Raw genomic sequence first — 27,497 nt, 5'->3', positions numbered from 1 at the left:
TTGAAACATGTTGTCTGCAGTGGACTTCTGTGTGGAGCATAATAATTTATTAGTCAAAATTAGCTTTCTATTTTAATTAATCTTACAACAAATAAAAACTGCATGGGGCAGAAAGATAAAAGTATGAGAAATAAACAACAAACAAACGTGCCATGATTTTATGTGCAAAAAAGTTATTGTCCGAAATGTACGTGATGTAGATATTGTGCAGGAGCCATCAACAGAAATGCCATAAATTTGCATCTTTTAATTTCCAAAAAAAACAACAACTGTATTTTAGGTTTCCAACTTCTCAATAAAAACAACCAAAATTTCATAATTATGTTGCTGAGGCTCTATTGTATTGGCTGCATGGTAACCTTGGTGACCATTTTCTTACCGTGCATGCTACCTTCACTCTCTGTAGAACTACCTGCAATAGCACTAAATGTGCCAACTCCTCCGGGTACAGCACCACCATGACCACTGCGCTGATTTTCTTCCCGTTGCCGGAGAATCTCGGGTGCGGGAGTCACGTCGCGCCCTGCGTTCTCTGGCGAGAATTCCAAAATGCCAATGCCGCACTCGTCTTCTTCTTCGCTAGAATCTAGCGTCGCAATGCTGCGACTTGCTGTGCTGTTACTACGGTGACGAGAGAATTTCTGTCGTCTTGTTGTAGGTGGTTCTTTATCTTTATTGTCACCTGATAGGGAAAAGAAAACATTACATTACGTGGACATGCTCTCAAAAACTTTTACCCCCGAATAGCCAGTATCAGGGGTAATAAATTTTCTTTTTTCGATCCCTGATCTTATTTTCAAATACCACTGTCAGAAGGGAAGAAGGGCAAGGGTTATTACACATGTCTTGGTTGGAGCTCTCCCCTGCCCTGCAGACCGTGTTATATGAAAATAAGAACATGGAAAGAAAATTTATTACCACAATTCTGGCTATTCTGTAATGGACGTTGAGTACATTACAACCATTGAAACCTTCCCCTGATAAATGTGGCAGTTGGGGTGTAATAACCATAAGGCCAAAAAAAAAATTGTTTGTTTGTCCACGTCCGACCGACCATGTACCCTGGTCCCGACTGTTTTTTTTTTTTTTTTTTTTTGGAAATATATTTTTGGGGGGGGGGAATTATTTTTTATTTTTTATTTTTTTATTTTTTGGCATCGATGGGACACCGTATAAAACAGTGGTTAGTATAAATTTAAAGAAAGAAAATGTAAAGAAAATGAACAGTATAACATGCAGAACCATCTCAAGAGTTAAACCAGTAAAGTGCTGTGTGTTTTGACTTATTTACCAGTCTTCAAATTGTCAGTTTCAAGTGCAATATCTGTCAAAAAAACAACCCAACTGTTTCATAAGCCTCTATGGACAAACAAACAATTTTTTTTTTTTTTTTTGGCCTAAGCTCCAGTCCGGTTTGAAATGGGGGGAGCAATCAAATTAAATTGTCAAAAAGTGGCTGAAAAGAACAAAAAATGCATAATTTTGCCGAAAGGTGGGGGATGCATCCTCCCTGGGATTGACACCCATGGTAATGACACATTATCAAAACACTATCCCAATATTAGCACTGTGTAACTTTTGCGGCACCGCACCGCAACGCAAAGCATTTGCATCATAGTATGAACGGACCTTAAGAAGGGTAGTTTGAAAATATAATGCACTGGAGGAGAATACATAATGGTGAATAGAAATGGGCACTATAAGTTTATTGTGAGTTGACGTGCTCACGGATTGCACACTACGCAATTGATTCTGTTACCTATTTCGGACAATAGTCTGGGTCCAATGCCCATTAACCTTTTGCCACCACGCCAATATATTATGGCATCTAGTATAGGTTTACAGGCTCCCATATAATGATGCATGGGGTGCACTATAGGGTTCTAATCCCAGGGTTCTAGTCATTCTTAAAAGTTGTCATGCAGAATTATTAGCATATGTCTGTTTTTAACCTACAAAGGAAATGGCAAAAAAACTCCAAAATTTTTTTTTCTGGCCTTTGGAATTGCATTGAGCTTCTAAGGGCAATAGTTCGTTTCCATGCCCAAGGCAGAGTTAATTTTCATGAAATTCTTTAAAATACAAGGCATAGTTAAAACAAATAAAGCACCCTGCACTTTTAACCAATCAAAAAATCTATACGAGATACATATGCTATGTACTGCTAAAGGAATTGCTTGCTGTTCAACTACTTGATTCACTAAGACACAAAGAACACCCACAATATATTTCTCACTTCACTTTCCATATAGGCTAGCATGCTTATATAGGCTTTTTAGCCTGGCTTGAGCATTTTGTTTGAGCCTGGTCCCACCAGGACCCAAGCATGTCTCAATACGGAAGCGACCGTTTAAACAAACAATTATTAACAAATAGAATCAACAACAATGATGACATCAAAGGGTTCCTCTGAAATATATGCAATGTGAGTGTTGAAAACTTACACATGTGACTTAGGAAATAAGTGCCTTCCTCTCTATTCATGGTCTTTTCCCTCCTCTTTCTGATCTCCATTGTTTCCCGTACTTCTCTGGACCTTCTGACATGTTCTTTGCCGAGTATCTTGGAGTCCTCCCAATTGACAACATGATTTGCTCTTGCAACATGATCAAATATGGCTGACTTTGTTTGTTCTTGCTCTGATGCCCTACGTTCTGACTGAGTAAACTTTTTCTTGTTTGCTTTCTTCACCTCCACTTGATCTTCCGCAAGGAGGACAAAGACCATGAATAGTGAGAAGGCACTTATTTCCTAAGTCACGTATATGACCCACTTTTGAAGACTGGAAATGAGACAAATCTCATTTTGTAGCAGACGCAGGAAAAGATCGTATTAGTTTCCTTATTTATTCACAGATTATTCACAGCTTACCTTTCTTTTGATATCTGCCTTTTTTATTGTGATCTGACCTGTCTAGAACTTCACTATCTGAACTGCTTTCTTTATTTTCAACAGTTTCCTACAGAGTAAAATAAATCCAATGTTAAATGATTTGTCAATATGAGTGGATATTTTCATGCCTTAGTCTTTGTAGTGTGTAGCTGTGTGCATTGGTATTGGCCTACAACTATGGACTTTGGCTAGGATACAATTCACATAAAGGTGGACACGATCCAACCAAAAGGCATATAAGCATGATGTAAAAAGCCATTTAAGACCATGACCCCATTTGTCAGTAGGGGGTACAGTCCTCACTTGGATAGTAAAAAATCTGCGATGTCCACAGTTATGTGGGAAATTTCAGTCTTTGTTTGATGTGTGTATCACATATATCCTTGTTTGCTGGTGAATACAAGTAGGGGTGGGTGTGTGTCTTTTGATGTGCTTTTCTAAACTTTATAAAATCAACAAAACAATTTTTCAGTTTTTATTGAACACCACTGGTATTGGGCTATTCCAGTTGAAATCCACACTACCCCTGTGGAAGATTTTGGAAATATCTTTCACAGGGGGAGTATGTTTTTCAAATGTAATTGGTCAGGGTTAATCATTTTGAAACCCATACTCCCCTGCATTGTGGCTTTACCTATATCTTCCACAACTGGAGTGGTGAGTATTTCAAGTGGAAGTTACCCAACTGTCTATTATATTTGAAACTCATACTCCCTCTGTGGAAGACTTCAGCTAAATCTTCCCCAGGGGTAATGTGGATTTCAACTGGAATAGCCCATTGAACACCACTATTACTCAACTATTTGGAAACATGTAGCTTTATTTTGATCAAACATACCTAAACCAAACCATAGCAATATGGATACTTACATCTCGGAGGTCAAAGGTTATTTCTAAATTTCTAGAAAACTGATCATAAAATTCTGGATACATGTCGAGGACTTCCAACAGATCTTCTCGCAGGATCTTATGTAAGTCGCAATATGTTAGTGCCCTCACATTGCTTTTGGACTTGCCCACAGTGTCGTGCTGACAAAAATTTTCCCCAAAAACATCATCTTTACCTATAAATGAAAAGGATATGAATTATAAGTTTGAATATAAATTCCTCAACAAAAATATGGAAAGTTTTTTCAAGCATCTTTATCTCAGAGTATTTGTGACATGTTCATATCGTGTAGCATATCAACGGATAGCTACTTCATTACCCTTTACAATGACACCACATTTGAAACAATCATCTTTTTCACGCCCGAGTACACATCTTGTGAATATAGTGGGGTCTCAAACATAATGTGCCAAATTGACCATTATTCTGTGCAGCAAGCTGCAATCCCATATCTTCACAATCCGGGACCTAATGCAATCCTACAAGATGACAAGGCTTTCACCCACAGAGCCAGGGTAATCAACGACTACGTACAGAATATGGGAGTAGAGGGAATGTAATGGCCTCCCATCAGCCCAGACCTCAACCCAATTGAACACTTGTGGGACAAGCTTGGTCATGCTGTGCGTGCCAGAGTAGCCATATGCAACTACATTGAATGACAGGCTGCGACATATCCTGGTTGAAGAATGCAATACCATCCCACAGCTGTCTGCAGTGTGACCAGGCTGGTGAGCAGCATGAGGAGGAGGTGCCCCCCGGGAAGGTGCCTGGCTGTTGTGGCTGCGTATGGTTTTTCCACCCGCTATTGAGGTTAGTGACTAGTGTTGTTGCACAGAACAATGGTCAATTTGGCACATTCTGTTTGAGACTTTACTACATTCACAAGACATGTACTCAGCCATAAAAAAGGTGATTGTTTCAAATGTGGTGTCACTGTAAAGGGGAATAAAGCTAATCCATTGATATACAACACTATATATCGTCGGATGCATTACATAGTGACGGATGTTGGACTCCACCAGAAAAAAAGTTTTTGAGTTAGACGCAAACAAAGAGTATGCCAATTTGTGATCAACCATAGCAGACCACTAACAAGTAAAATCCTCCAAAAGTTGCTGTATTGTGAAAAACTATAGTATCTAAAGTATCTTGAAACATCTATATCACATGAAGAATTATTTGCTATTAAATGAGTAAAATGATTGTAAAGTTATACGTCAGTATGTAAAAACGTTGCTCCCTAACATCCGTCACACATTCGTCACTATGTCGTGCACCGATATTGTGCATGTCAATCTGGTTTCTCGTGTTGATCTATGGGGATCTGTCACACATCCGTCAGTATGTCTTGCGCATGAAAATTTGATCAAGGAAGGACTTCAAAGCATCTGTTGGTTCTTTACGTTTACTCTAAAACGCTTTTATCATGATAAAACTGACTCGCCACGAGTGCCCACGACATATTGTATTTGATTATTTACTCCTGATCTTGCTAGTTCATTAATTGTATTCAGTTTTTACCAATTTACACTGTAAACCTACTCATTCATTTTTTATTACTTTACCATCCCTTTTATATTGGAAAGTTTTGAATTTCTGTCTCCAAGTAATTGTCAAAGCAACTCAAATCATTCAAAATTTATTACAATGATATTTTACTAAAATAATGATCCATTGAAATATCTCCTCTAAGTAAATGTTTTTGGTTTATACCCAGTTATCAACATCAGTCAAGAAATCCTGTAGGTTTCAATGAACAATATTGACTTTCGTACGTTCAGATTAAAAAATCATGTTTTTACATAGTGAGGGATGCTGGGGATACGCCAAACAATTTAGTTCTTTATCCGAGTAAACGACGTTTTACATAGTGACAGATCTTAGATACGTCACTTTGTAAAACGTCGGGTAATGTCATCAACATCCGTCAATTGCATATTTACTTAACTAATTAATTATGCAAACTTGACCTTCAAATCTTGGTAATATCAGACTACTCACTATTTAAAAAATGACAAAAATCAACATCCATCACTATGTAATGCACCCGACGATATGAACATTCCACAAATAATCTGAGGTATAGATGCATGAAAAAAACTTTCCAAACTTTTGTTTATTTATAACTTCATGATTTAACAAAAGTCAATCCAAGAAGATATTGAAAGTGGAATGTGGAAGAGATGGTGGACCCAGGCCCGTAACCAGGATTTATTTTTGGGGTGGCTGATTTTGAAAAAGTGGACCTTTTTTTTTTTTTTTTTTTTAAATTTGGACCTTTTTAGACCGGGGAGGTGGATTTGGACCTATTTTGACCAAAAAGGCATAAAAAACCTCTTTTTTTCCGCTTGCTACGCTCGCAAATGGGACTTATTGAGTTTTTAAAAAGCGGACTTTTTGGGACTTTGGCATGGGGCGGGCGCTACGGCTCTGGGTGGACCCCATATATAGTGGGTTTATGTTGTCAGCTTATAGGTATGCCTGTTTTGATCCTTGGTGAAATAATGAAAGCACCAATCCAGTATCATTATTTCAGAAATACAGGATAAATTGATTTCTTGGGAGCGGCCTTTCTTCATTCTGTTTCTTGCTAGTTTTCTCTTCATACTGGCCAGCATACTTATATATAAGCTTTTAAGCTTGGCTTGAGCTTTTTGCTTGAGCTTGGTCCCATCAGGACCCAAGGTGTCTCCATAGGACTGACTGGTTTAAATGGCAGTGAAAATGTAAGTAATGGATGAGGTGCAGCTACACACTATTTAAATGTTTTTACTGCCAAGGACACATTATTTGGGTGTAAAGGACAAAGCATTGACCTTTATTTCTATTCTTTTACCCCACAATAGTGCGATTTAAAGAGAAAATATCACTTTTTGGTCACAAATATTTGAAGTTGTTTGTGTACGAGTATCCACAGGACATGTATGAAATTGTCAGTGTAGCCTCGCGTAATGCTCTGTGTAGATCACTTTACCTGAGCACATTATTTTGACAAATCATGGTGGATGATTTTCAATAATGGGTCGTGAGGGTAATAGAATTTGATATAAGTGCCATACAATCCTGTTAATTAGGAAATAAATTGGATATGATAAGGGGGTCATTAGGTGACAATCAGGTTGACATAATGAGAAAGAAAAAGTGGGGTCTTTTGGTGAAATATGGAGTTGAATCCTTATGTTGATATCATCCAAAATATGGGAGTGCCCGCCCTTCTGACCCTAGAATGTTCTGTAAATTCTTACCTAAAATAGCTAGTACAACATCATCTTTTAGAATCTCTATAGAACCTCTAGAAATGAAATATATAGCTGTAAGTACATCCCCTCGATGAATTAATGTGTCACCCGGGGGCGCATGGGTGGTTTTAAATTTCATTGAAAGCGCCCTCAGACATCCTGGGGATGCACATTTGAAAGCAGGACAGTTATTAAGAAGATTGCGATTAAGATGAAGGCATATATCAGCCTGCAGGCACTCTGGGAAGCTCTTCAAGACCTGCATGCAAAAGAAAAGACATAAATATAGAATTAATACATATAGGCTTTTATAATATATAGTTAATCAAAACAGCTGAAGGCTTTTATATATACACAGTACAGTTACATGAAGATCACATACAGCAGTCAGCTGATGGAAGCAAAGTTTTGTTTGTGTTCAATGAGACAATCTGTGCTGATTAATACCCATCTATGGTGGCTTATTACTGCAGTTTCCCATCGGTTAAATGGGGGGAAAAGTCATGAATGATCCCAAAGTTTATATTATTTTCCAATTGGTTAACATTATAGGTCAAAGGGGTTGGCCTTCTACCAGAAGTAGAATGGACTGAGCACTGAGTAAAACTGATTGGTTGTTATGTGCTGGCCTTGTTATTAGAGAGTTTGCGAAATGAAGTTTGAAATTTTACTTTAACTTTAACGGCAACTGTACATATAACAATTGGATTTCTTGCTCAGTTTTACTTCAAACGAACGTCTGATTGTTACTGCACCAAAAGCATTTTGTCGCTTAAACTCGGAACATATGTATCAATGGGCGATCAAAAGAAGGGCATGTGTAAGCGACTGCTCCCTTTTGTTTGGTCAATTGGGTTATTGGTCACACTTCAAGACTAAAGATTCTACCTTAGGCGCTTCGTTTGAATAAACATGAATGGACTTGTAACAGGGATTATGTCAGGAGTTAATCTCTATATCATAACATTTTTAAACTTGATATTAAGTTTCAATTAAATATTCTTATGATAGTAGGCTTATATTATTTAATAAAGGCTCAATTATTAAAGTTAACATTAGCTTTGTCAATTTCATATTTAATACAAAGCGTAATGAAACACCAATTATTTTGTTCTTTCCCTTCCTTCTCTAACTCTCTCTCCCCTCCCATCTCCATATAATTCTCCCTCCTACCTCTCCCCTCCATTTATCCTTGCTCTCTCACTTTACCCCCTTCTATAATACTACAGTCCCACTCCTGGGCACTCCCATTTCCCCATCCCTAGTGGTATTGTCAGGGTTATCTTTTAGCAGGGCATTGGGGAGGCGAATTTCAATGGAAAACATTGTTGACAAAAATGGGCAAAAAAGGCTTAAAAACGTATTGTATTAAAATATCACTGTGGCCAGTATCCCACAGAGGAAGGGTCAAGCAGGAGGACAAGATGTCCCATATGGCAGCTGTCCCTCCCCCTTAGCTACCGCCACTGCAGCCTCCCTGTCCACTTCCAATGCCCTCCCTCTCCTCCTCTTTACCCCCTTTCTTAGGAGATGCAACATATGACAAGTTGTATTTAAAATTATATGCACCTGCTATACTCTCCCGGCCCAGAAGTATTCTACACAGCTCTACACTGCTACAACCTTGGCGGAAAATGTTGCCACACCTGAGCATTAATTGGCCAACATCCTTCCCCGCTCCCCTATTGCAATGTTGATTTGAACAAAATCGTCATCATTTCTACATTACAGTCTCCCAACATTGCAAAATGGGGGGTGGGGTGGGGAAGGGGCGAGTGTAATCTGAATGTGCATTTGCAACTATTATACAAAATAATACGGAACTATCACATATTTAGCTTCGATTGCGTGCTTTTAACACCAGAACGTGCTGGTGTGGCAACGAATTTCCGCCAAGGTTGTCTGAGTGACATGTAAAAAAATCATCTGAAGTTACGTTTTCGTTCATATCTTTAGAACGGAATATCGGATTCACATGCAATTTTCACAAAGTCTTAGCCAGTTTATGTACTCTATACTAAATATAATTATTTTCATGTAATTTTTATATGGCTTGGTCTATGTGTCCTATTATTTATAAAGATGCCAAAATAATGCAAAATATGTGAAAAAAATATCAATCGCCATTACATGCTGTCTACTGAAGATAGTAAATATTTTAAAACTATTTTAATGATGACGAAATAGCGTGAAGTTTAAGTATTAGCCCTAATAATAATAGCAAGGATCAGAAGAGGAAAATTATAATCATATCAAAGTCATCAGACGGATTCGAACCCCTGATTTCACTGATCTATAGATTATAAGGCGGCGACTTAACCGCTGAGCCACGAAGAAGTCGATGAACATGTGAGCATTTCTAATGTATTAATGTTAATTTAAAATTATGCAATGCTTATATGTACACTAAAACAGGTGATTTAATTCTCATTCACCTACAATTTCAATTGTTATGCCGTTCCGGTTGGTTTAACCTAATATGAGATGTTATAACCTCATAGTAGAATTAACATGTCATACAAATGCATTTAAGATCAGTAACCCATTGCACATATGGAGATGAGGTTGATGGTTTAACGGTGGACGGTCGACACAAACAAGTTAAAAGAAATTTAGATTATTTTCTTTATTTAAAATATGTCCAACGTGGGGAAAGTGTGTGAATCAAAATTCCAAGTTTATTTTTATAACCCTAAATACATTGCCAACATATATAATCATTGTAAATCGATGAAATTATGTGTATTTGACACATTTCAGGTCAATTTTCTACCATATGCATTGCATAATTTTAAACTAACATTAATATATTAGACATGGCTACGAACTCATTCACTTCTATGTGGCTCAGCGGTAAAGGCGCCGATTTGTAACCTATAGGCCACAGGTTTGAATCCCTTTGTTAGTTTTGTTAAAATTAATATTAAAATTAATTTGTATAGTTCATCTGTTGCTTGTAGCCTAAAATTGTTCACTACTCTTATTCACCCCATTTTGAATTATTGTTCTGAGGTTTGGATGCCCTATTTGCTTAAGAATTTAAATGATTCTAATATTACATCTATTTGTGATAAATTGCCTGGTGAATCTTTACATGTGTAGGTTGGTAAATTAATTCTTGGTGTTAATAAAAGAACCACTAACAATGCAGTAAGAAGTGAATTAGGTTGCTTTCCAATGTTACTTTTTATGATGAATTTATCTGTTAAATATTGGTGGTCTTTAAATAATCATTGTTTACATGGGAATAATTCCCTAGCCATTGATGCTCTTTTGGACAATAGAAAATTATGTGATACTGGTTTATTCTCATGGTCTTCTGGTATTAAGAAAATTCTTGCTAGTATAGATAGATTAGATATTTGGGATAAACCAAACATATTAACTAAGCACAATTTTCATGTTAATATTCTTTCCAATCTTCAATCCAATTATGAAGTTCAATGTTTAGATTTTATGTGTCAACATCAGCCTAAACTTCGTTCTTATTGTTTGTTCAAAACAAATTTTCATTGTGAGAATTATGTTCTTATGTTTCATCGCGCATTTAGATCAAATTTCAGTAGATTAAGACTCAGTGCTCACTCTTTGATGATTGAAAAGGGCGCCATTTAATACCTAAACTAGATCCTCATAAGAGAATTTGTCATCTATGTACTTTAAATATGATTGAGGATGAATTTCATGTTATTATTAAATGACAATTTTATGATACTTTTCGTAAAGATATGTTGAAAATTTTAACTGATATATATGATAACTTTGATAATCTGTCTGACGATGTTAAATTTATAAAAATAATGAGTGTCACAGATTTTGATAGTATAAAACCTGTTCTTACTTTTGTAAACTCTGCTTTTGAAGCACGTAGTAACCTAGATGTTTAATAGTTTAGTTTTATAATTTTACATATTCTCTTTTATATTTTCTATATGTGTATCTTTTGTATAACTTGACTGTACCTATTTGTTTGGTGATGTCAATAAAATAACTTGAACTTGAACTTGAACTATTTTCCTCTCTTAATCCTTCGTATTATTGTTGGCCTTAATAGTTAAACGTCACGCTATTTTGTCATCATTCAAAAATGATGAAATTTTCGGTGTACTATCTTCAGTAGACAGCATGTAATGGCGATTGAGAAGTTTTTTGACACATTTTGCATTATTTTGGCATCTTAATAATTAATAATATAAATAGGCCGATCCGTGTGAAAATGATATGAAAAAAGTTACCTACGCTTAATTGTAACATGGGAAAAACGGACAGTATCCACTAAAAACCTGTGTGTAGCAGCAACTTGATACGATTTCCCGTTACTGATACTTAACAGAAAATCATACAGTTTAGAGCCCTAATTACAAAATGTGTGTAATTTAGCATAAAAAAAAATAAATTTTTAAGCGCAGTGATTTATAGTGCGCTACGCACAGGCACAACGCCTAGACGTTGATCCACAAGCCTCAGCACACTTTACAGGTTGTCGCTGACCACTACGGCCCCACATCATTCCATAAACCATTTAACAACAAATCAGGGACTTTGCTGCTGCAAGAGCGCACACCCTAGACATTCCACAAATAACCATCGCAACCAGGATCAGCTCCCGAGTTTCGTCACGGGTTACAACGAGACAATTAGCAGTAAGTTCCTTGTCCAGGGAATTTCAAGCTAACTCAATTTTCCACGAGAGCATATTATAGGCACCGTCAGGGTTCGAACCCGCAACCTCTCGCACCATAGTCGAACGCTTTAACGATTGAGCTAACTTGACTGCTTGGGTGATTTCAGTGACCACTCCCTAAAAAAACCAAGTTCTTTGTCAATTTTTTTATTATGATTCAAAAGAATATTATCTACTCCCAAATCGTATGCAATATGAAGCTCATACGACATTCCGTTTTTGATTTATGAGAAAAAAACTAAATTTAGATGAAATAATTTGCATTCGGCTCAGACAACCTTGGCGGAAAATGTTGCCACACCTGAGCGTTAATTGGCCAACATCCTTCCCCGCTCCCCTATTGCAATGTTGATTTGGACAAAATCGTCATCATTTCTACATTACAGTCTCCAGTCCCAACATTGCAAAATGGGGGGTGGGGAAGGGGCGAGTGTAATCTGAATGTGCATTTGCAACTATTATACAAAATAATATGGAACTATCACATATTTAGCTTCGATTGCGTGCTTTTAACACCAGAACATGCTGGTGTGGCAACGAATTTCCGCCAAGGTTGTAGCTCCAGTAAAAACAAGCCATTTTACATGAACTACATGAACTTAATCCCCTTGCTGTTTAAGTTTTTATAAAGCACAACAACGCAAAGAATAGACTCCGCATTGCCCCCACGATCATGAGGACCATTTAATACACATAAGCTTATTTATAATAATTTCACAACCTCATAGAAATTAAGACTATATTGAGATCATAACAGATTTCATATCAATTAAACATATTATCAATAGCCCAATAAACCCATTCAATACCATAAAACGCAGTAGAAAGTGGAGACAATCTACTGACGAGATTCTTCAGGTTTTGAAGAAACTCCATACAAAGCAATCAATAGCCCAATAAAACCAACCAATACCATAAAACGCAGTAGAAAGTGGAGACAATCTATACTGACATGATTCTTCAGGTTTTGAAGAAACTCCATTCAAAGCAATCAATAGCCCAATAAAACCAACCAATACCATAAAACGCAGTGGAAAGTGGAGACAATCTACTGACGAGATTCTTCAGGATTTGAAGAAACTCCATACAAAGCATTCAATAGCCCAATAAAACCAATCAATACCATAAAACGCAGTAGAAAGTGGAGACAATCTACTAACGAGATTCTTCAGGTTTTGAAGAAACTCCACCACCCTCTATAAAAACGCAGTAGAAAGTGGAGACAATCTACTGACGAGATTCTTCAGGTTTTGAAGAAACTCCACCACCCTCTATAAAAACGCAGTAGAAAGTGGAGACAATCTACTGACGAGATTCTTCAGGTTTTGAAGAAACTCCACCACCCTCTATAAAAACGCAATAGAAAGTGGAGACAATCTACTGACGAGATTCTTCAGGTTTCGAAGAAACTCCACCACCCTCTATAAAAACACAGTAGAAAGTGGAGACAATCTACTGACGAGATTCTTCAGGTTTTGAAGAAACTCCACCACCCTCTATAAAACGCAGTAGAAAGTGGAGACAATCTACTGACGAGATTCTTCAGGTTTTGAAGAAACTCCATACAAAGCATTCTTTCCCCTTCTATAAAACGCAGTAGAAAGTGGAGACAATCTACTAATGATATTCTTCAAGATTTGAAGAAATTCCATACAAAGCCTCTATTTTTAAGCATAAAGCAGCATAATTGGACATACCGTTTTATTGGAGTAGGCCCTATCTTTAACCATATTTAGTTAACTGATTCACCCTTCCAGCTTTTGGGAGGGTGGGTGGGATTTTTGGTCCATCAAGATCGAAGGAACAATTGCAAGTGCATCACTAGGAGAACTATGGACATAACAAAGGAATGAAAAAATAAGGCGGAAACCTGAATGGCTGCACACCACTAAAGTGACAGCTGACTGGACAGAAAAACTGAGCTTGTTGCTATAACAACATAACAAGAACCCTAAATTAAAACTGAATTGACCAGGAGACCAAAAAACTTTAAGTGTACTTGAGAATGCTCAAGTGGGAATAAGAGGATAAGCCTCTACACCTAGATGCACATGACAGCCTAATGTCCCCTGCTGCTGAGACAATCTAGTTTTTAAAAGATTTGCAACTTTAAAAAACGGAATTACTCAACTATGGAATAAGTTATGGTCACAAATTTGGTGTCATTTTTGACTGACAGGAAAGAACATTGGGCTATTCCATTTAAAATCCACACTACCCCTGTGGAAGATTTAGCTAAAGTCTTCCACAGAGGGTGTATGAGTTTCAAATAGAATAGACAATTGGGTAACTTCCATTTGAAATACTCACTCCAGTTGTGGAAGATATAGGTAAAGCCATAATGCAGGGGGAGTATGGGTTTCAAAATGATTAACTCTGATGAATTACATTTGAAAAACCTACTCCCACTGTGGAAGATATTTCCAAAATCTTCCACAGGGCCAGTGTGGATTTCAACTGGAATAGCCCAATGTTTGTATTGATAGGAAACAATATGGAAATAGATTTCAAATATTTCTGATATATAGCCGTTTGGAAAGTTTCCAAACTTTTTTGAAGAGTTTATGTTATGCGCGCAGCGAGCAGGAAAATTATATTAAAGCATTTTATCAAAGCGTTTCTGTACTGTTTTCCTAAGCCTTTTTAGAGCATTTTTTAAAAGGCGTCCCATGCATGTGTGCCAAAAATCACTTGCCCCCTCAAATCAAGCTATGCATTCCAAGAGATAGAGTATCCAGAAGTACGTACATACTGACAAACAATGCAAAAACATGTGATGAAGCCTTGTGATGAAGATATAAGGGGGTCATTGGGTATAAACTTTTGAAAAAAAAGGTCACTTGGTATTCAACTTTGAAAAATGTGGTCATTGGGTAGCTGAACCTTAAAAATGGTGTTATCGGATATAAAAGAGAGTCATTGGGAATGTATATATATGTCTAGCCATCTTTGTTCCATTATCTATTGTATTTCTTTTGTTCAAAGTCCCAGAGGGTTCACTTGGGATATTATTTGGTATGCATGCTCGTCACAAAAAGCATCAAAAAGGGTCACTTATTTGCAGAGATGGTTCTGTAGATGGTTAGCCTACTCAGGTACACAAGTAATTCACCAAAACAAAGAAAATGTACCACTTTAATATGTGAGTGAACCCCCCGGGTGCAAAATCTGTTCAACTCAAAATGTTGATTATATCAAGTAACATGGACAGGGCAAGATAATCGGCATCAGGTCAAGATAATTCTGGACATGTCAAGATAATCTTAGACAATTTTGAACAAGAGATATACATGTTCGTAATTAAAAATACATTTTTTCCTACAGAAAGTGCTCAACAGCTTTTTTTTCAGAGCCACCATTGATCTTATGCCATGCACTTACTTACCATGTTCATATCTATACCATTGGTGTAGGACCAGGCATGCTGGAAGTACTCCTCCAGGCGTTGACGTAGAGGATTGGGAATCTGATGGAAGCGAATGAATTCCTTGACCCGTAACATCTGGGTGTGGTACCTAGCCGTGCCCGAGTATAATCTCTGAATGATGGCAGATACATTACCAAAGATGCTAGCATACATCAGGGCTGCAGATCAAAGTGGATTCATTGGTTAACACATAGCTTTCATTATCATCATTATATGTTTGGAGAAGAGCAGGTAGCACTACTTGATTATAAAGTCATTTCTACATGTTCATGCTACATATTCGGGAAATGTCAGAAAAATAGCATCAGTAATTTATTCTTAAATTGCATTTTTGTAACTAAAATGGAGGTTATAGCATCTTCATAAAACTACATGTAAAAACCAGTTATAGAAAAACCGGGAGAAAAACAACCCTAAAATAAAAATGCCTGATTCTTTCCCCAAAAAATTTTTACATAATATTATGTTGTAGATTTAGCATCTGGAATGTTATGTAAGTGGCAGTGGTGTAGCGTCATATAGAGGCATGGGGGATGTCCCCCCTAAATTCGATTTTAAAATCCCATAGGAAAATTGCCATTAAAATGGCTTGTGCGCCCCCAGACCTGCCCCCCACATAGGATGACTCACGCTACACCACTGCAGTAAAGTGGTGTCATTACTGCTCTTCTCAATTCATTAATAAAATGCCTGCCCCAGACCCAAAGGTGATAGTGGTCAGTTATTTTTTACTTATCATTTCACCACCAAGTTGGTCTTTGGGGCCTCATAACTGCTAAATTGTTGGTCTGAAGTATATAAAAGTATACATATTTAGAATGGCGAAGACTTGATAAATTTGTCTGTGAAGCCACAATCAAAAAAAAAAATCCCACTTCTTTTTCATTTAACGTAACAAAAAATTTCTTGAAATTGAAATCTCCAAATTTTTTAAATTAATTTTTAAAAACTAGATCAAAATATCTAGGAGCCGTTTCTTTGTTTTTTTTTAATTTTGAACAACATCACCAAAAATATTTGAAATTTGGGTGAGAATTGGGCTTCTTCATGATTTGTTTTTTAAATGCAGACCTGAAACTGACCATTTTGTGAAAACAGAGGAAAATGCTTTGAAAAAAGAGGAAAATAGCGCAAAATCATGCTAAAAAAGCTCATATTGGGCTGAAGATAACAAATAATGCATTAATTTCAGGAATAAAAAAAGAGGAAATCAGCATAAAAGAGGAAAAGTTTCAGGTCTGCAAATGTGTGCCCCTCCCCCTAAAAAACAATGCCAACTGATTGCTTTCTCCTTTTTTGCATTGTGCTACAAACGGATCAAAGAAATAATGTTGCCATTTATCAGAACCAAATGCAGTACCAATTAAATTTTAGAAGCCCATTTTTGGGGGAACATTTTGGAGAATCGTGCATGACAAAAAAATGTTTTGTTATATTATCGATATCTTGATTGTGGAATGTTAATTTAGACATCCAACTGCCTATATTATTGATATCATTCTTAATTGGCAGTGAGAATTATTTGCTGATCTTCAAAAGTGGATTACCATTGATACATAACACTGGATTTCATTTGCTTGTTATATATTTTATTCAAGACTTGCTGTCTGTGTTGAGTTAATATACTCAATGCAAGTCAGATGGAATACTCACAGCCAATCAGCATTATACATATTGCGAATATCTTTTCGGAGTTTGTATTTGGCGACACATTCCCAAAGCCCACGCTAGTCAAACTGCTAAATGTGAAGTAGAGTGCTGTTATATACTTAGATTTTAATGTTGGTCCACCTGACAATTTTTCATTGTTCGCCTCACAAACGGAGCATTTGTATCGCCAGCCAAGTCCCAAAGCCAGCCTATTCTTCTGGTTGTGGGATTTCTATACTCCGCATTTCCGATAGCGTACCAGATGCATGCCATCCAATGAGCTATGAGCGCAAATGTTGCCATTAGAAGTAATAACACGGCAGCACCGTATTCTGAATAACGGTCCAGTTTGCGGGCTACCCTGACCAATCGTAGTAGACGGGCTGTCTTGAGCAGACCAATCAGTGTTGTTGACTGCAATTGGTGATTAAAAGAGTTCAAAGATTATGCAGTTATATAATTACAGGTAACAAAGGTTAGTGCCTGTTATATGACACAAAAGGTTTTTGTTGCCAACAAATATGAAAATCAGATATATACTTTCTGTGCTATGAACAGCTCCAAGTGTGGCTATACATTCATCATCAATTTTCATCATTCTTTTATAGTAACATCATAGCAGGATAACATCTCAAGGCTCCAGTGTTAGGGTAGGTTCCCAGGGGTAAATTTATGATAAGGACTAGTGGTAGGCACTACTAGGCACTAGGCAGTGGTGACACAAGACTTGTTCCAGGGGGAAATGGGGAGGGGTGAATTTGGGATAGAGTGAACATTTTTGGTGGTAAAAAAATTGCCTTTTTTTGCCTCCAATTTCTTGTTTTGATCAGGGCAAAGTCCACCACAAGGGAGAATTCCCACATCCTGTGTTGTAACTTTCATCTAAATTGAATCAGCCAAATTTGTTTTGTTTTTAGAGCAATTTTGAAATAAGGTCTGAATATGACATAAAGTCCCCCATAAACCTCCATGTTTAACGGCCAAAATAGCCAGTGGTATTTCTTTCAATTTACCTTATTATTTGTAATATCACTGGCCATGATTGTAAAACCAAATTAAAATGGATGATGACTTCACATATTAAAATACACATATTAAAATGTACATATTAAAATAGGTACATTTGATATAGAATTCGGTTGCTTTAATAAAATGGCAAGGTCTATCTGGTTGTTATTTTATCTCACTCTAGATCCAACCAAACTGTTAACAGGTGTCAACCTGTTATCTGGTACACTACACACAAGTTTTACTGGCATAGCTGGCATAGGAGTGAGATGCTATATAGATGAGTTGACTTCTGACATCATTGCCAATTCCTTTGTAGATAAACATTGAGGTCAACTCATCTATAGCATTCCTGCCTGCACCAAATCACAAAACTCAGTCACTGCATAGCAGGTTAATGCTGTTCATAAGGTGGTTTGATAATCAGAGAAGAAAGAATCAAAGACAGTATATAATAGGAATAGAATATGAATAAAATTTAAAGTATGTGCCCCTATAGACGAATCCAACGAGCCAATTTGGTCGGCCATCTTTGGTTACCCGCTAGCACCAACCTGGTGTTTTGAGCGCCCAATTGTGCAAATGAAAGCTACCTAACACCTAGGATGCAAGGACGAGGAGGGTTAATAGAATAATACAATAGAGATAATTCCACAGGTAATCCCGTCGCATCTATTCATACATAGTCCTTTTTGTTCACAAGTACATCCATTTGCAGCGTTTGATATGGTGTATATAGTTAATCCGATTATTATGTCACCTCAACAGCGAATAGACCATGTAGAAGCTGTGTGTTTTGCCGAAGGGAACTGTAGGGCCTATTGTGTTGTAAACTTTAATCATTCTTTTGTCTACCTGTGTTTTCTTGGAAGGTGTAAAACGGGTGATGGAATGCAGTTCAAAATTTCTGCCAAGGCCGAATCATTTCACATTTTGGGTGCATTGTAGCCAACAGGTACCCAACTAAAGGCTGCTAGTCAGGTGTAGGAATGTGTGGATTTGGATTCGTCTATATTGCAACACGAGGGAAGTTACTTCTTGGCACTCCTCATGTAAAATAGATCACACTTTTGACTTATCTGATAGGGGTAGGATTTGACACCACTGGCAATTGGTACAATGTTAAAACCTGAGTGGGTATTTTGACCCAGTGTTGGACCAACTATGAACAATTTAAATCTTGGGTGAAAACATTCCATTGAAATTAATGAATAATCTTACCCAGCAGTTGTTTTGTTCATAATTGTCCCTTCAACGTTGGGTAAATATGACCCAACATTTTAACAGTGTATTAAACAATTGCGTCGGGTTAAAGGTCAGAAAAGTGACAAAGCAAGTGTAGCATTCAATGTGTGATATGTGCATTACTAAAAAATAACAGAAAAAACATAATTAAACATAAATACAATATCCATTATTGTGAAGAAAAAAAGTAAATTTGCAAATGACAATTTTGATAAAGTTTGAAAATTAAATGTACAATTTAAATACACAATGGTGGTTTGATATCATACTTTTAAAATACACCATGCAATTCAGGATTTTATCAATCTTCTCTAAATTAATTAAACCTGGTCATATTTTTACAGAACCAAGATTACCAAAATTAGTGTCCAAAATTAATAAATATTATTATTAATTAATATTTCCCAAAATTGATTGCTGAATGTGCATTTCAAATCAAAACCATTTCTTCCACTAAACCCCATTTTCAAACTTTCACACAAATGTAATCACAAATTTAACATTTTTATCCTGAAAATAATGAATAAAATTGAGCAAAATACACAAGAAAAGTGGGCCTTTTTGTGATGAACAAATCATGCATTTTTCTTCTCAAAGCTCCCCATTCTACCATTGTCACTGCATTCAGTCCTATAATACTCATACCAGCTACTATTGATACATTGCATAAGAATTGTGTTTGCTGGTAAGTCCTTATTATATCAGCCATTTTGATATTATTTTAATTCACTTCTAATGATTTATTATAATAATGAGAATAAAATTACAAATAATAATAATAATAATAATAATAATAATAATAATAATAATAATAATAATAATAATTGACATCCTCTTACAAAGTACATAATGAAAACTCAATTTCTGTATGTATTTTTTAATTATAAACATACATACATGTATGAGGAAAATACATAATTAAACATGCTGTGTTATAATTCATTGAATAATGTGTAGGCATTAAACATGATGTGTTATAATTTGCTGAATAGCGTGTAGGCATTAAACATGCTGTGTTATAATTTGCTGAATAGTGTGTAGGCATTAAACATGCTGTGTTATAATTCATTGAATAATGTGTAGGCATTAAACATGCTGTGTTATAATTCATTGAATAGCGTGTAGGCATTAAACATGATGTGTTATAATTTGCTGAATAGTGTGTAGCATTAAACATGCTGTGTTATAATTCATTGAATAATGTGTAGGCATTAAACATGATGTGTTATAATTTGCTGAATAGCGTGTAGGCATTGAACATGATGTGTTATAATTTGCTGAATAGCGTGTAGGCATTGAACATGATGTGTTATAATTTGCTGAATAGCGTGTAGGCATTAAACATGCTGTGTTATAATTTGCTGAATAGTGTGTAGGCATTAAACATGCTGTGTTATAATTTGCTGAATAGTGTGTAGGCATTAAACATGTTGTGTTATAATTTGCAGAATAGTGTGTAGGCATTAAACATGCTGTGTTATAATTTGCTGAATAGTGTGTAGGCATTAAACATGCTGTGTTATAATTCATTGAATGTGTAGGCATTAAACATGATGTGTTATAATTTGCTGAATAGCGTGTAGGCATTAAACATGTTGTGTTATAATTTGCTGAATAGCGTGTAGGCATTAAACATGCTGTGTTATAATTTGCTGAATAGTGTGTAGGCATTAAACATGATGTGTTATAATTTGCTGAATAGTGTGTAGGCATTAAACATGCTGTGTTATAATTTGCTGAATAGCGTGTAGGCATTAAACATGTGTTATAATTTGCTGAATAGCGTGTAGGCATTAAACATGCTGTGTTATAATTTGCTGAATAGTGTGTAGGCATTAAACATGTTGTGTTATAATTTGCTGAATAGTGTGTAGGCATTAAACATGTTGTGTTATAATTTGCTGAATAGCGTGTAGGCCTTAAACATGCTGTGTTATAATTTGCTGAATAGCGTGTAGGCATTAAACATGCTGTGTTATAATTTGCTGAATAGTGTGTAGGCATTAAACATGTGTCATAATTTGCTGAATAGTGTGTAGGCATTAAACATGTTGTGTTATAATTTGCTGAATAGTGTGTAGGCATTAAACATGTTGTGTTATAATTTGCTGAATAGTGTGTAGGCATTAAACATGCTGTGTTATAATTTGCTGAATAGTGTGTAAGCATTAAACATGCTGTGTTATAATTTGCTGAATAGTGTGTAGGTATTAAACATGCTGTGTTATAATTTGCTGAATAGTGTGTAGGCATTAAACATGTTGTGTTATAATTTGCTGAATAGTGTGTAGGCATTAAACATGCTGTGTTATAATTTGCTGAATAGTGTGTAGGCATTAAACATGCTGTGTTATAATTTGCTGAATAGTGTGTAGGTATTAAACATGCTGTGTTATAATTTGCTGAATAGTGTGTAGGCATTAAACATGTTGTGTTATAATTTGCTGAATAGTGTGTAGGCATTAAACATGTGTTATAATTTGCTGAATAGTGTGTAGGCATTAAACATGTTGTGTTATAATTTGCTGAATAGCGTGTAGGCCTTAAACATGCTGTGTTATAATTTGCTGAATAGTGTGTAGGCATTAAACATGCTGTGTTATAATTTGCTGAATAGTGTGTAGGTATTAAACATGCTGTGTTATAATTTGCTGAATAGTGTGTAGGCATTAAACATGTTGTGTTATAATTTGCTGAATAGTGTGTAGGCATTAAAGGAGTATTTCGTGATCCTAGCATCCTCTTTTTATGACATTTTTCAGTACATATCCACGAAAAAAGCATATTCCCAAAATTTCAGTTGATTCCGATTTTGCGTTTGCGAGTTATGCATGATTATGTGTATTACACTGCTCCATAGACAATACGTTGTAATTTCGTTCTGGTGCACCAGAACGAAATTCAAATTTCGCGATATCTTTGCTAAACGAATTAATCTGCAAGAAATATTTTGTACATAAACATTATGTAGCCAGAGTATTCCAGTGATATAAAAATCTCAACTTTTTTTGAGAAAAGTGGGGGATGAGGCTGTGGATCACGAAATGCCCCTTTAAACATGCTGTGTTATAATTTGCTGAATAGTGTGTAGGCATTAAACATGCTGTGTTATAATTTGCTGAATAGTGTGTAGGTATTAAACATGCTGTGTTATAATTTGCTGAATAGTGTGTAGGCATTAAACATGTTGTGTTATAATTTGCTGAATAGTGTGTAGGCATTAAACATGCTGTGTTATAATTTGCTGAATAGTGTGTAGGCATTAAACATGCTGTGTTATAATTTGCTGAATAGTGTGTAGGTATTAAACATGCTGTGTTATAATTTGCTGAATAGTGTGTAGGCATTAAACATGTTGTGTTATAATTTGCTGAATAGTGTGTAGGCATTAAACATGTTGTGTTATAATTTGCTGAATAGTGTGTAGGCATTAAACATGTTGTGTTATAATTTGCTGAATAGCGTGTAGGCCTTAAACATGCTGTGTTATAATTTGCTGAATAGTGTGTAGGCATTAAACATGCTGTGTTATAATTTGCTGAATAGTGTGTAGGTATTAAACATGCTGTGTTATAATTTGCTGAATAGTGTGTAGGCATTAAACATGTTGTGTTATAATTTGCTGAATAGTGTGTAGGCATTAAAGGAGTATTTCGTGATCCTAGCATCCTCTTTTTATGACATTTTCAGTACATATCCACGAAAAAAGCATATTCCCAAAATTCAGTTGATTCCGATATAGCGTATGCGAGTTATGCATGATTATGTGTATTACACTGCTCCATAGACAATACGTTGTAATTTCGTTCTGGTGCACCAGAACGAAATTCAAATTTCGCGATATCTTTGCTAAAACGCAATTAATCTGCAAGAAATATTTTGTACATAAACATTATGTAGCCAGAGTATTCCAGTGATATAAAAATCTCAACTTTTTTTGAGAAAAGTGGGGGATGAGGCTGTGGATCACGAAATGCCCCTTTAAACATGCTGTGTTATAATTTGCTGAATAGTGTGTAGGCATTAAACATGCTGTGTTATAATTTGCTGAATAGTGTGTAGGTATTAAACATGCTGTGTTATAATTTGCTGAATAGTGTGTAGGCATTAAACATGTTGTGTTATAATTTGCTGAATAGTGTGTAGGCATTAAACATGCTGTGTTATAATTTGCTGAATAGTGTGAAGGCATTAAACATGATGTGTTATAATTTGCTGAATAGCGTGTAGGCCTTAAACATGCTGTGTTATAATTTGCTGAATAGCGTGTAGGCATTAAACATGATGTGTTATAATTTGATTAATAGTGTGCAGGCATTAAAATAATACGATGTGTTATAATTTGGTGCTGCATGCTGAAAGAACTGGTTGTCAAAATGTAACTTTTAGGGAGTTTTTATGGTGTAGATCATTAGAGAACAATATATAGGCCTGCTTTGACATGTCCTGCCAGGTGGATGCCATGTTGGCAATCAGTATTTGGTGAGTGACATTGTAATAACATGTATTATACATATACATTGGTCTGTACTGTTAAGCCCAGACCTGCATACTACCATGCAAGGTTAAGGAGTCAGCTTGTCTTGTGTTGCAGTTGGTGATGTTGATTGTAGGGATTTGTGTGTTGATGTCCAGGATTGATTAATTATTGGGGATTAAAATTAAGTAAAGGAGGCTGATCCTAAAGAGTGTTTGTGTTGCGCATCTATCTGTTGTAGGGTTAATATCATTGTATGATTGCTTTCTCTCTATGTCATGTAATTGGACTACTTGAAGAGATTGCTTGCCATGCATGGCTAAGAAAACCACCTTGCTTAAAATGTGTCTCACTTTTGCATTTTGTCAAGGCTTGTTTGTATTTACCTATAATTGTGCTCTATTTGATCTACCTCCATGTTTTACAAAACATCAATGCTCCGGCCATCATTATCACAGCTCTGCCAGGCACATGCAAAGTTTCATGTACAACACACCATCAACGCAGTAATTATCATGATTCAAGATAAGAAAACATTGCTATGTACTGAAGATAAAACTTCCGCTGGACTAACCATAGTCTGAAATACATTGCTATGTACTGAAGATAAAACTTCCGCTGGACTAACCATAGTCTGAAATACATTGCTATGTACTGAAGATAAAACTTCCTCTGGACTAACTGTAGTCTGAAATACATTGCTATGTACTGAAGATAAAACTTCCTCTGGACTAACTGTAGTCTGAAATACATTGCTATGTACTGAAGATAAAACTTCCCCTGGACTAACTGTAGTCTGAAATACATTGCTATGTACTGAAGATAAAACTTCCTCTGGACTAACTGTAGTCTGAAATACATTGCTATGTACTGAAGATAAAACTTCCCCTGGACTAACCATAGTCTGAAATACATTGCTATGTACTGAAGATAAAACTTCCTCTGGACTAACTGTAGTCTGAAATACATTGCTATGTACTGAAGATAAAACTTCCTCTGGACTAACCATAGTCTGAAATACATTGCTATGTACTGAAGATAAAACTTCCTCTGGACTAACCATAGTCTGAAATACATTGCTATGTACTGAGGATAAGAATTCCTCTGGACTAACCATAGTCTGAAATACATTGCTATGTACTGAAGATAAAACTTCCCCTGGACTAACCATAGTCTGAAATACATTGCTATGTACTGAAGATAAAACTTCCTCTGGACTAACTGTAGTCTGAAATACATTGCTATGTACTGAAGATAAAACTTTCTCTGGACTAACTGTAGTCTGAAATACATTGCTATGTACTGAAGATAAAACTTCCTCTGGACTAACCATAGTCTGAAATACATTGCTATGTACTGAAGATAAAACTTCCCTGGACTAACCATAGTCTGAAATACATTGCTATGTACTGAAGATAAAACTTCCTCTGGACTAACTGTAGTCTGAAATACATTGCTATGTACTGAAGATAAAACTTCCCCTGGACTAACTGTAGTCTGAAATACATTGCTATGTACTGAAGATAAAACTTCCTCTGGACTAACCATAGTCTGAAATACATTGCTATGTACTGAAGATAAAACTTCCCCTGGACTAACCATAGTCTGAAATACATTGCTATGTACTGAAGATAAAACTTCCCTGGACTAACCATAGTCTGAAATACATTGCTATGTACTGAGGATAAGAATTCCTCTGGATTAACTATAGTCTGAAATACATTGCTATGTACTGAAGATAAAACTTCCCTGGACTAACCATAGTCTGAAATACATTGCTATGTACTGAAGATAAAACTTCCCTGGACTAACTGTAGTCTGAAATACATTGCTATGTACTGAAGATAATACTTCCCCTGGACTAACTGTAGTCTGAAATACATTGCTATGTACTGAAGATAAAACTTCCTCTGGACTAACCATAGTCTGAAATACATTGCTATGTACTGAAGATAAAACTTCCCCTGGACTAACCATAGTCTGAAATACATTGCTATGTACTGAAGATAAAACTTCCCCTGGACTAACCATAGTCTGAAATACATTGCTATGTACTGAGGATAAGAATTCCTCTGGATTAACTATAGTCTGAAATACATTGCTATGTACTGAAGATAAAACTTCCCCTGGACTAACCATAGTCTGAAATACATTGCTATGTACTGAAGATAAAACTTCCTCTGGACTAACCATAGTCTGAAATACATTGCTATGTACTGAAGATAAAACTTCCTCTGGACTAACTGTAGTCTGAAATACATTGCTATGTACTGAAGATAAAACTTCCCCTGGACTAACCATAGTCTGAAATACATTGCTATGTACTGAAGATAAAACTTCCCCTGGACTAACCATAGTCTGAAATACATTGCTATGTACTGAGGATAAGAATTCCTCTGGATTAACTATAGTCTGAAAGCATCACTATCATCTGATGATAGATTACATCATGTAGTCTTAAAACATTGCTATCTCCTGATGATAAGAATTCCTCTGGACTAACTGTAGTCTGAAAACATCGCTATCTCCTGATGACAATAATTCCTCTGGACTAACTGTAGTCTGAAAACATCGCTATCTCCTGATAATAAGAATTCCTCTGGACTAAGGCCAAAATAAAAGTGTTTGTTTGTCCTCGACCGCCCGCTCGTCTGATTACGCCCGCACCAATTTTTTTTTTATTCATATTTAAAAAAAAATTATTTCAACTTTTTCATACCAAATTCGCTCTCGATTGTGAATATTATGCTACCGGTTTCAAAGTAACACCATTCCTCAGTTCGCACGTCCATAGTATACAGCTTAGAGTGTGAGTATTTTGCACCCGTCGTACTATTTAAAAGTCTGTATTTCAATTTAACGTATAGTTTATGTATGTATTAAAAAAAAACGCGACGAAAAAAATTATAATCGTTAAATATTCGTTCTTTTTTTCAATAAAAATATATAATATTATTTTTAATAGTATTTACGAACTTCTTACTGCGATATTTACGTGAAAAGGGAATTTTTTTAATTTTAATATTTTCAGCGGCGAGATCTAAAATATTATGTACACGAAATCGCTGTTTTTTCCGCTTCATGACAACAATCAACAACATGGCGACGTACTCGGTGTCTGTGCACTGTCATCTCGGTACAAAGATTGTGTTTGATCGAGTCAGCAGTGTGGCGTTAGATTCCCAAATCCTGGATATTTTTAAACAAAATACTACAGAAGACTTCCACCTCAAGGATGTAAGCATGGGGGAATCGAAAAGTTCTCAGCATATAAGAAGTACAAATTGTAATATCGGAATTCGGATCAGTTATATACCATGCACGATACCTCGGTTTCTTTAAGATTAGATCCTGTTTTAAAGTCTTGTTTAAAAGGTGCTTATTTTTAACCAAAGAATCATCTGAAGGTTTGTAAAAAATGTAGTATTTGTGTTACATCTATTTTGAATATTAAACTAAGTATTTATAACATTTATGTATCTCCATGACTCTTTGTATGATTTTAATTTGTAGTCGGCTGAACTTCACTGGTTAAATGGATTTAAAAACAAAACAAAACATTGCTATCTCCTGATAATAAGAATTCCTGTGGACTAACTGTAGTCTGAAAACATTGCTATCTCCTGATGATAAAATAAATAGGCCCTAGTAGTCTGAAAACATTGTTATATACTTCATTAATATATTCTTGTTCATTGATTGGTTAAAAGTGGATCACATGACCAAAAATAGTTTTACCAACAGTACTCCTGTCTGTAAATAGTACCTCTAAGCCGTAAATAGTATTTACAATGTCCCGGATGAGCCATAAATAGTACCTCCAAGCCGTAAATAGTACTTTTGACCATGCCTTCCGCGTGCGCGCATTGGATGTGATGGAACAGTTCATGCACGCGAAACTGCCATAGCATGATTTCGCGCTGCTGTAATTGGTTAGCCCGATTTTAGCCTATTCGATTTTTTGCTGTTCACCCCGGATAGAA

General features: G+C 36.0%; 1 protein-coding gene across 1 annotated transcript in view; it reads right to left on the bottom strand.

The window, feature by feature from the left end:
• Positions 1–27,497, bottom strand: part of LOC140150542 (voltage-gated inwardly rectifying potassium channel KCNH6-like) — a 514,496-nt gene that overhangs the window by 16,154 nt on the left and 470,845 nt on the right. The window contains 7 exon segments of the mRNA XM_072172573.1: positions 380–682; positions 2,872–2,959; positions 3,763–3,956; positions 7,030–7,282; positions 15,093–15,292; positions 16,788–16,938; positions 16,941–17,198. Coding sequence (XP_072028674.1) covers positions 380–682; positions 2,872–2,959; positions 3,763–3,956; positions 7,030–7,282; positions 15,093–15,292; positions 16,788–16,938; positions 16,941–17,198 — 1,447 coding nt within the window.

Source organism: Amphiura filiformis, chromosome 4 (assembly GCF_039555335.1).
Source record: "Amphiura filiformis chromosome 4, Afil_fr2py, whole genome shotgun sequence".
Lineage (NCBI taxonomy): Eukaryota > Metazoa > Echinodermata > Ophiuroidea > Amphilepidida > Amphiuridae > Amphiura > Amphiura filiformis.
The sequence above is the reverse complement of the archived record's forward strand: the minus strand, read 5'-3'. Positions and strand labels throughout refer to the sequence as shown.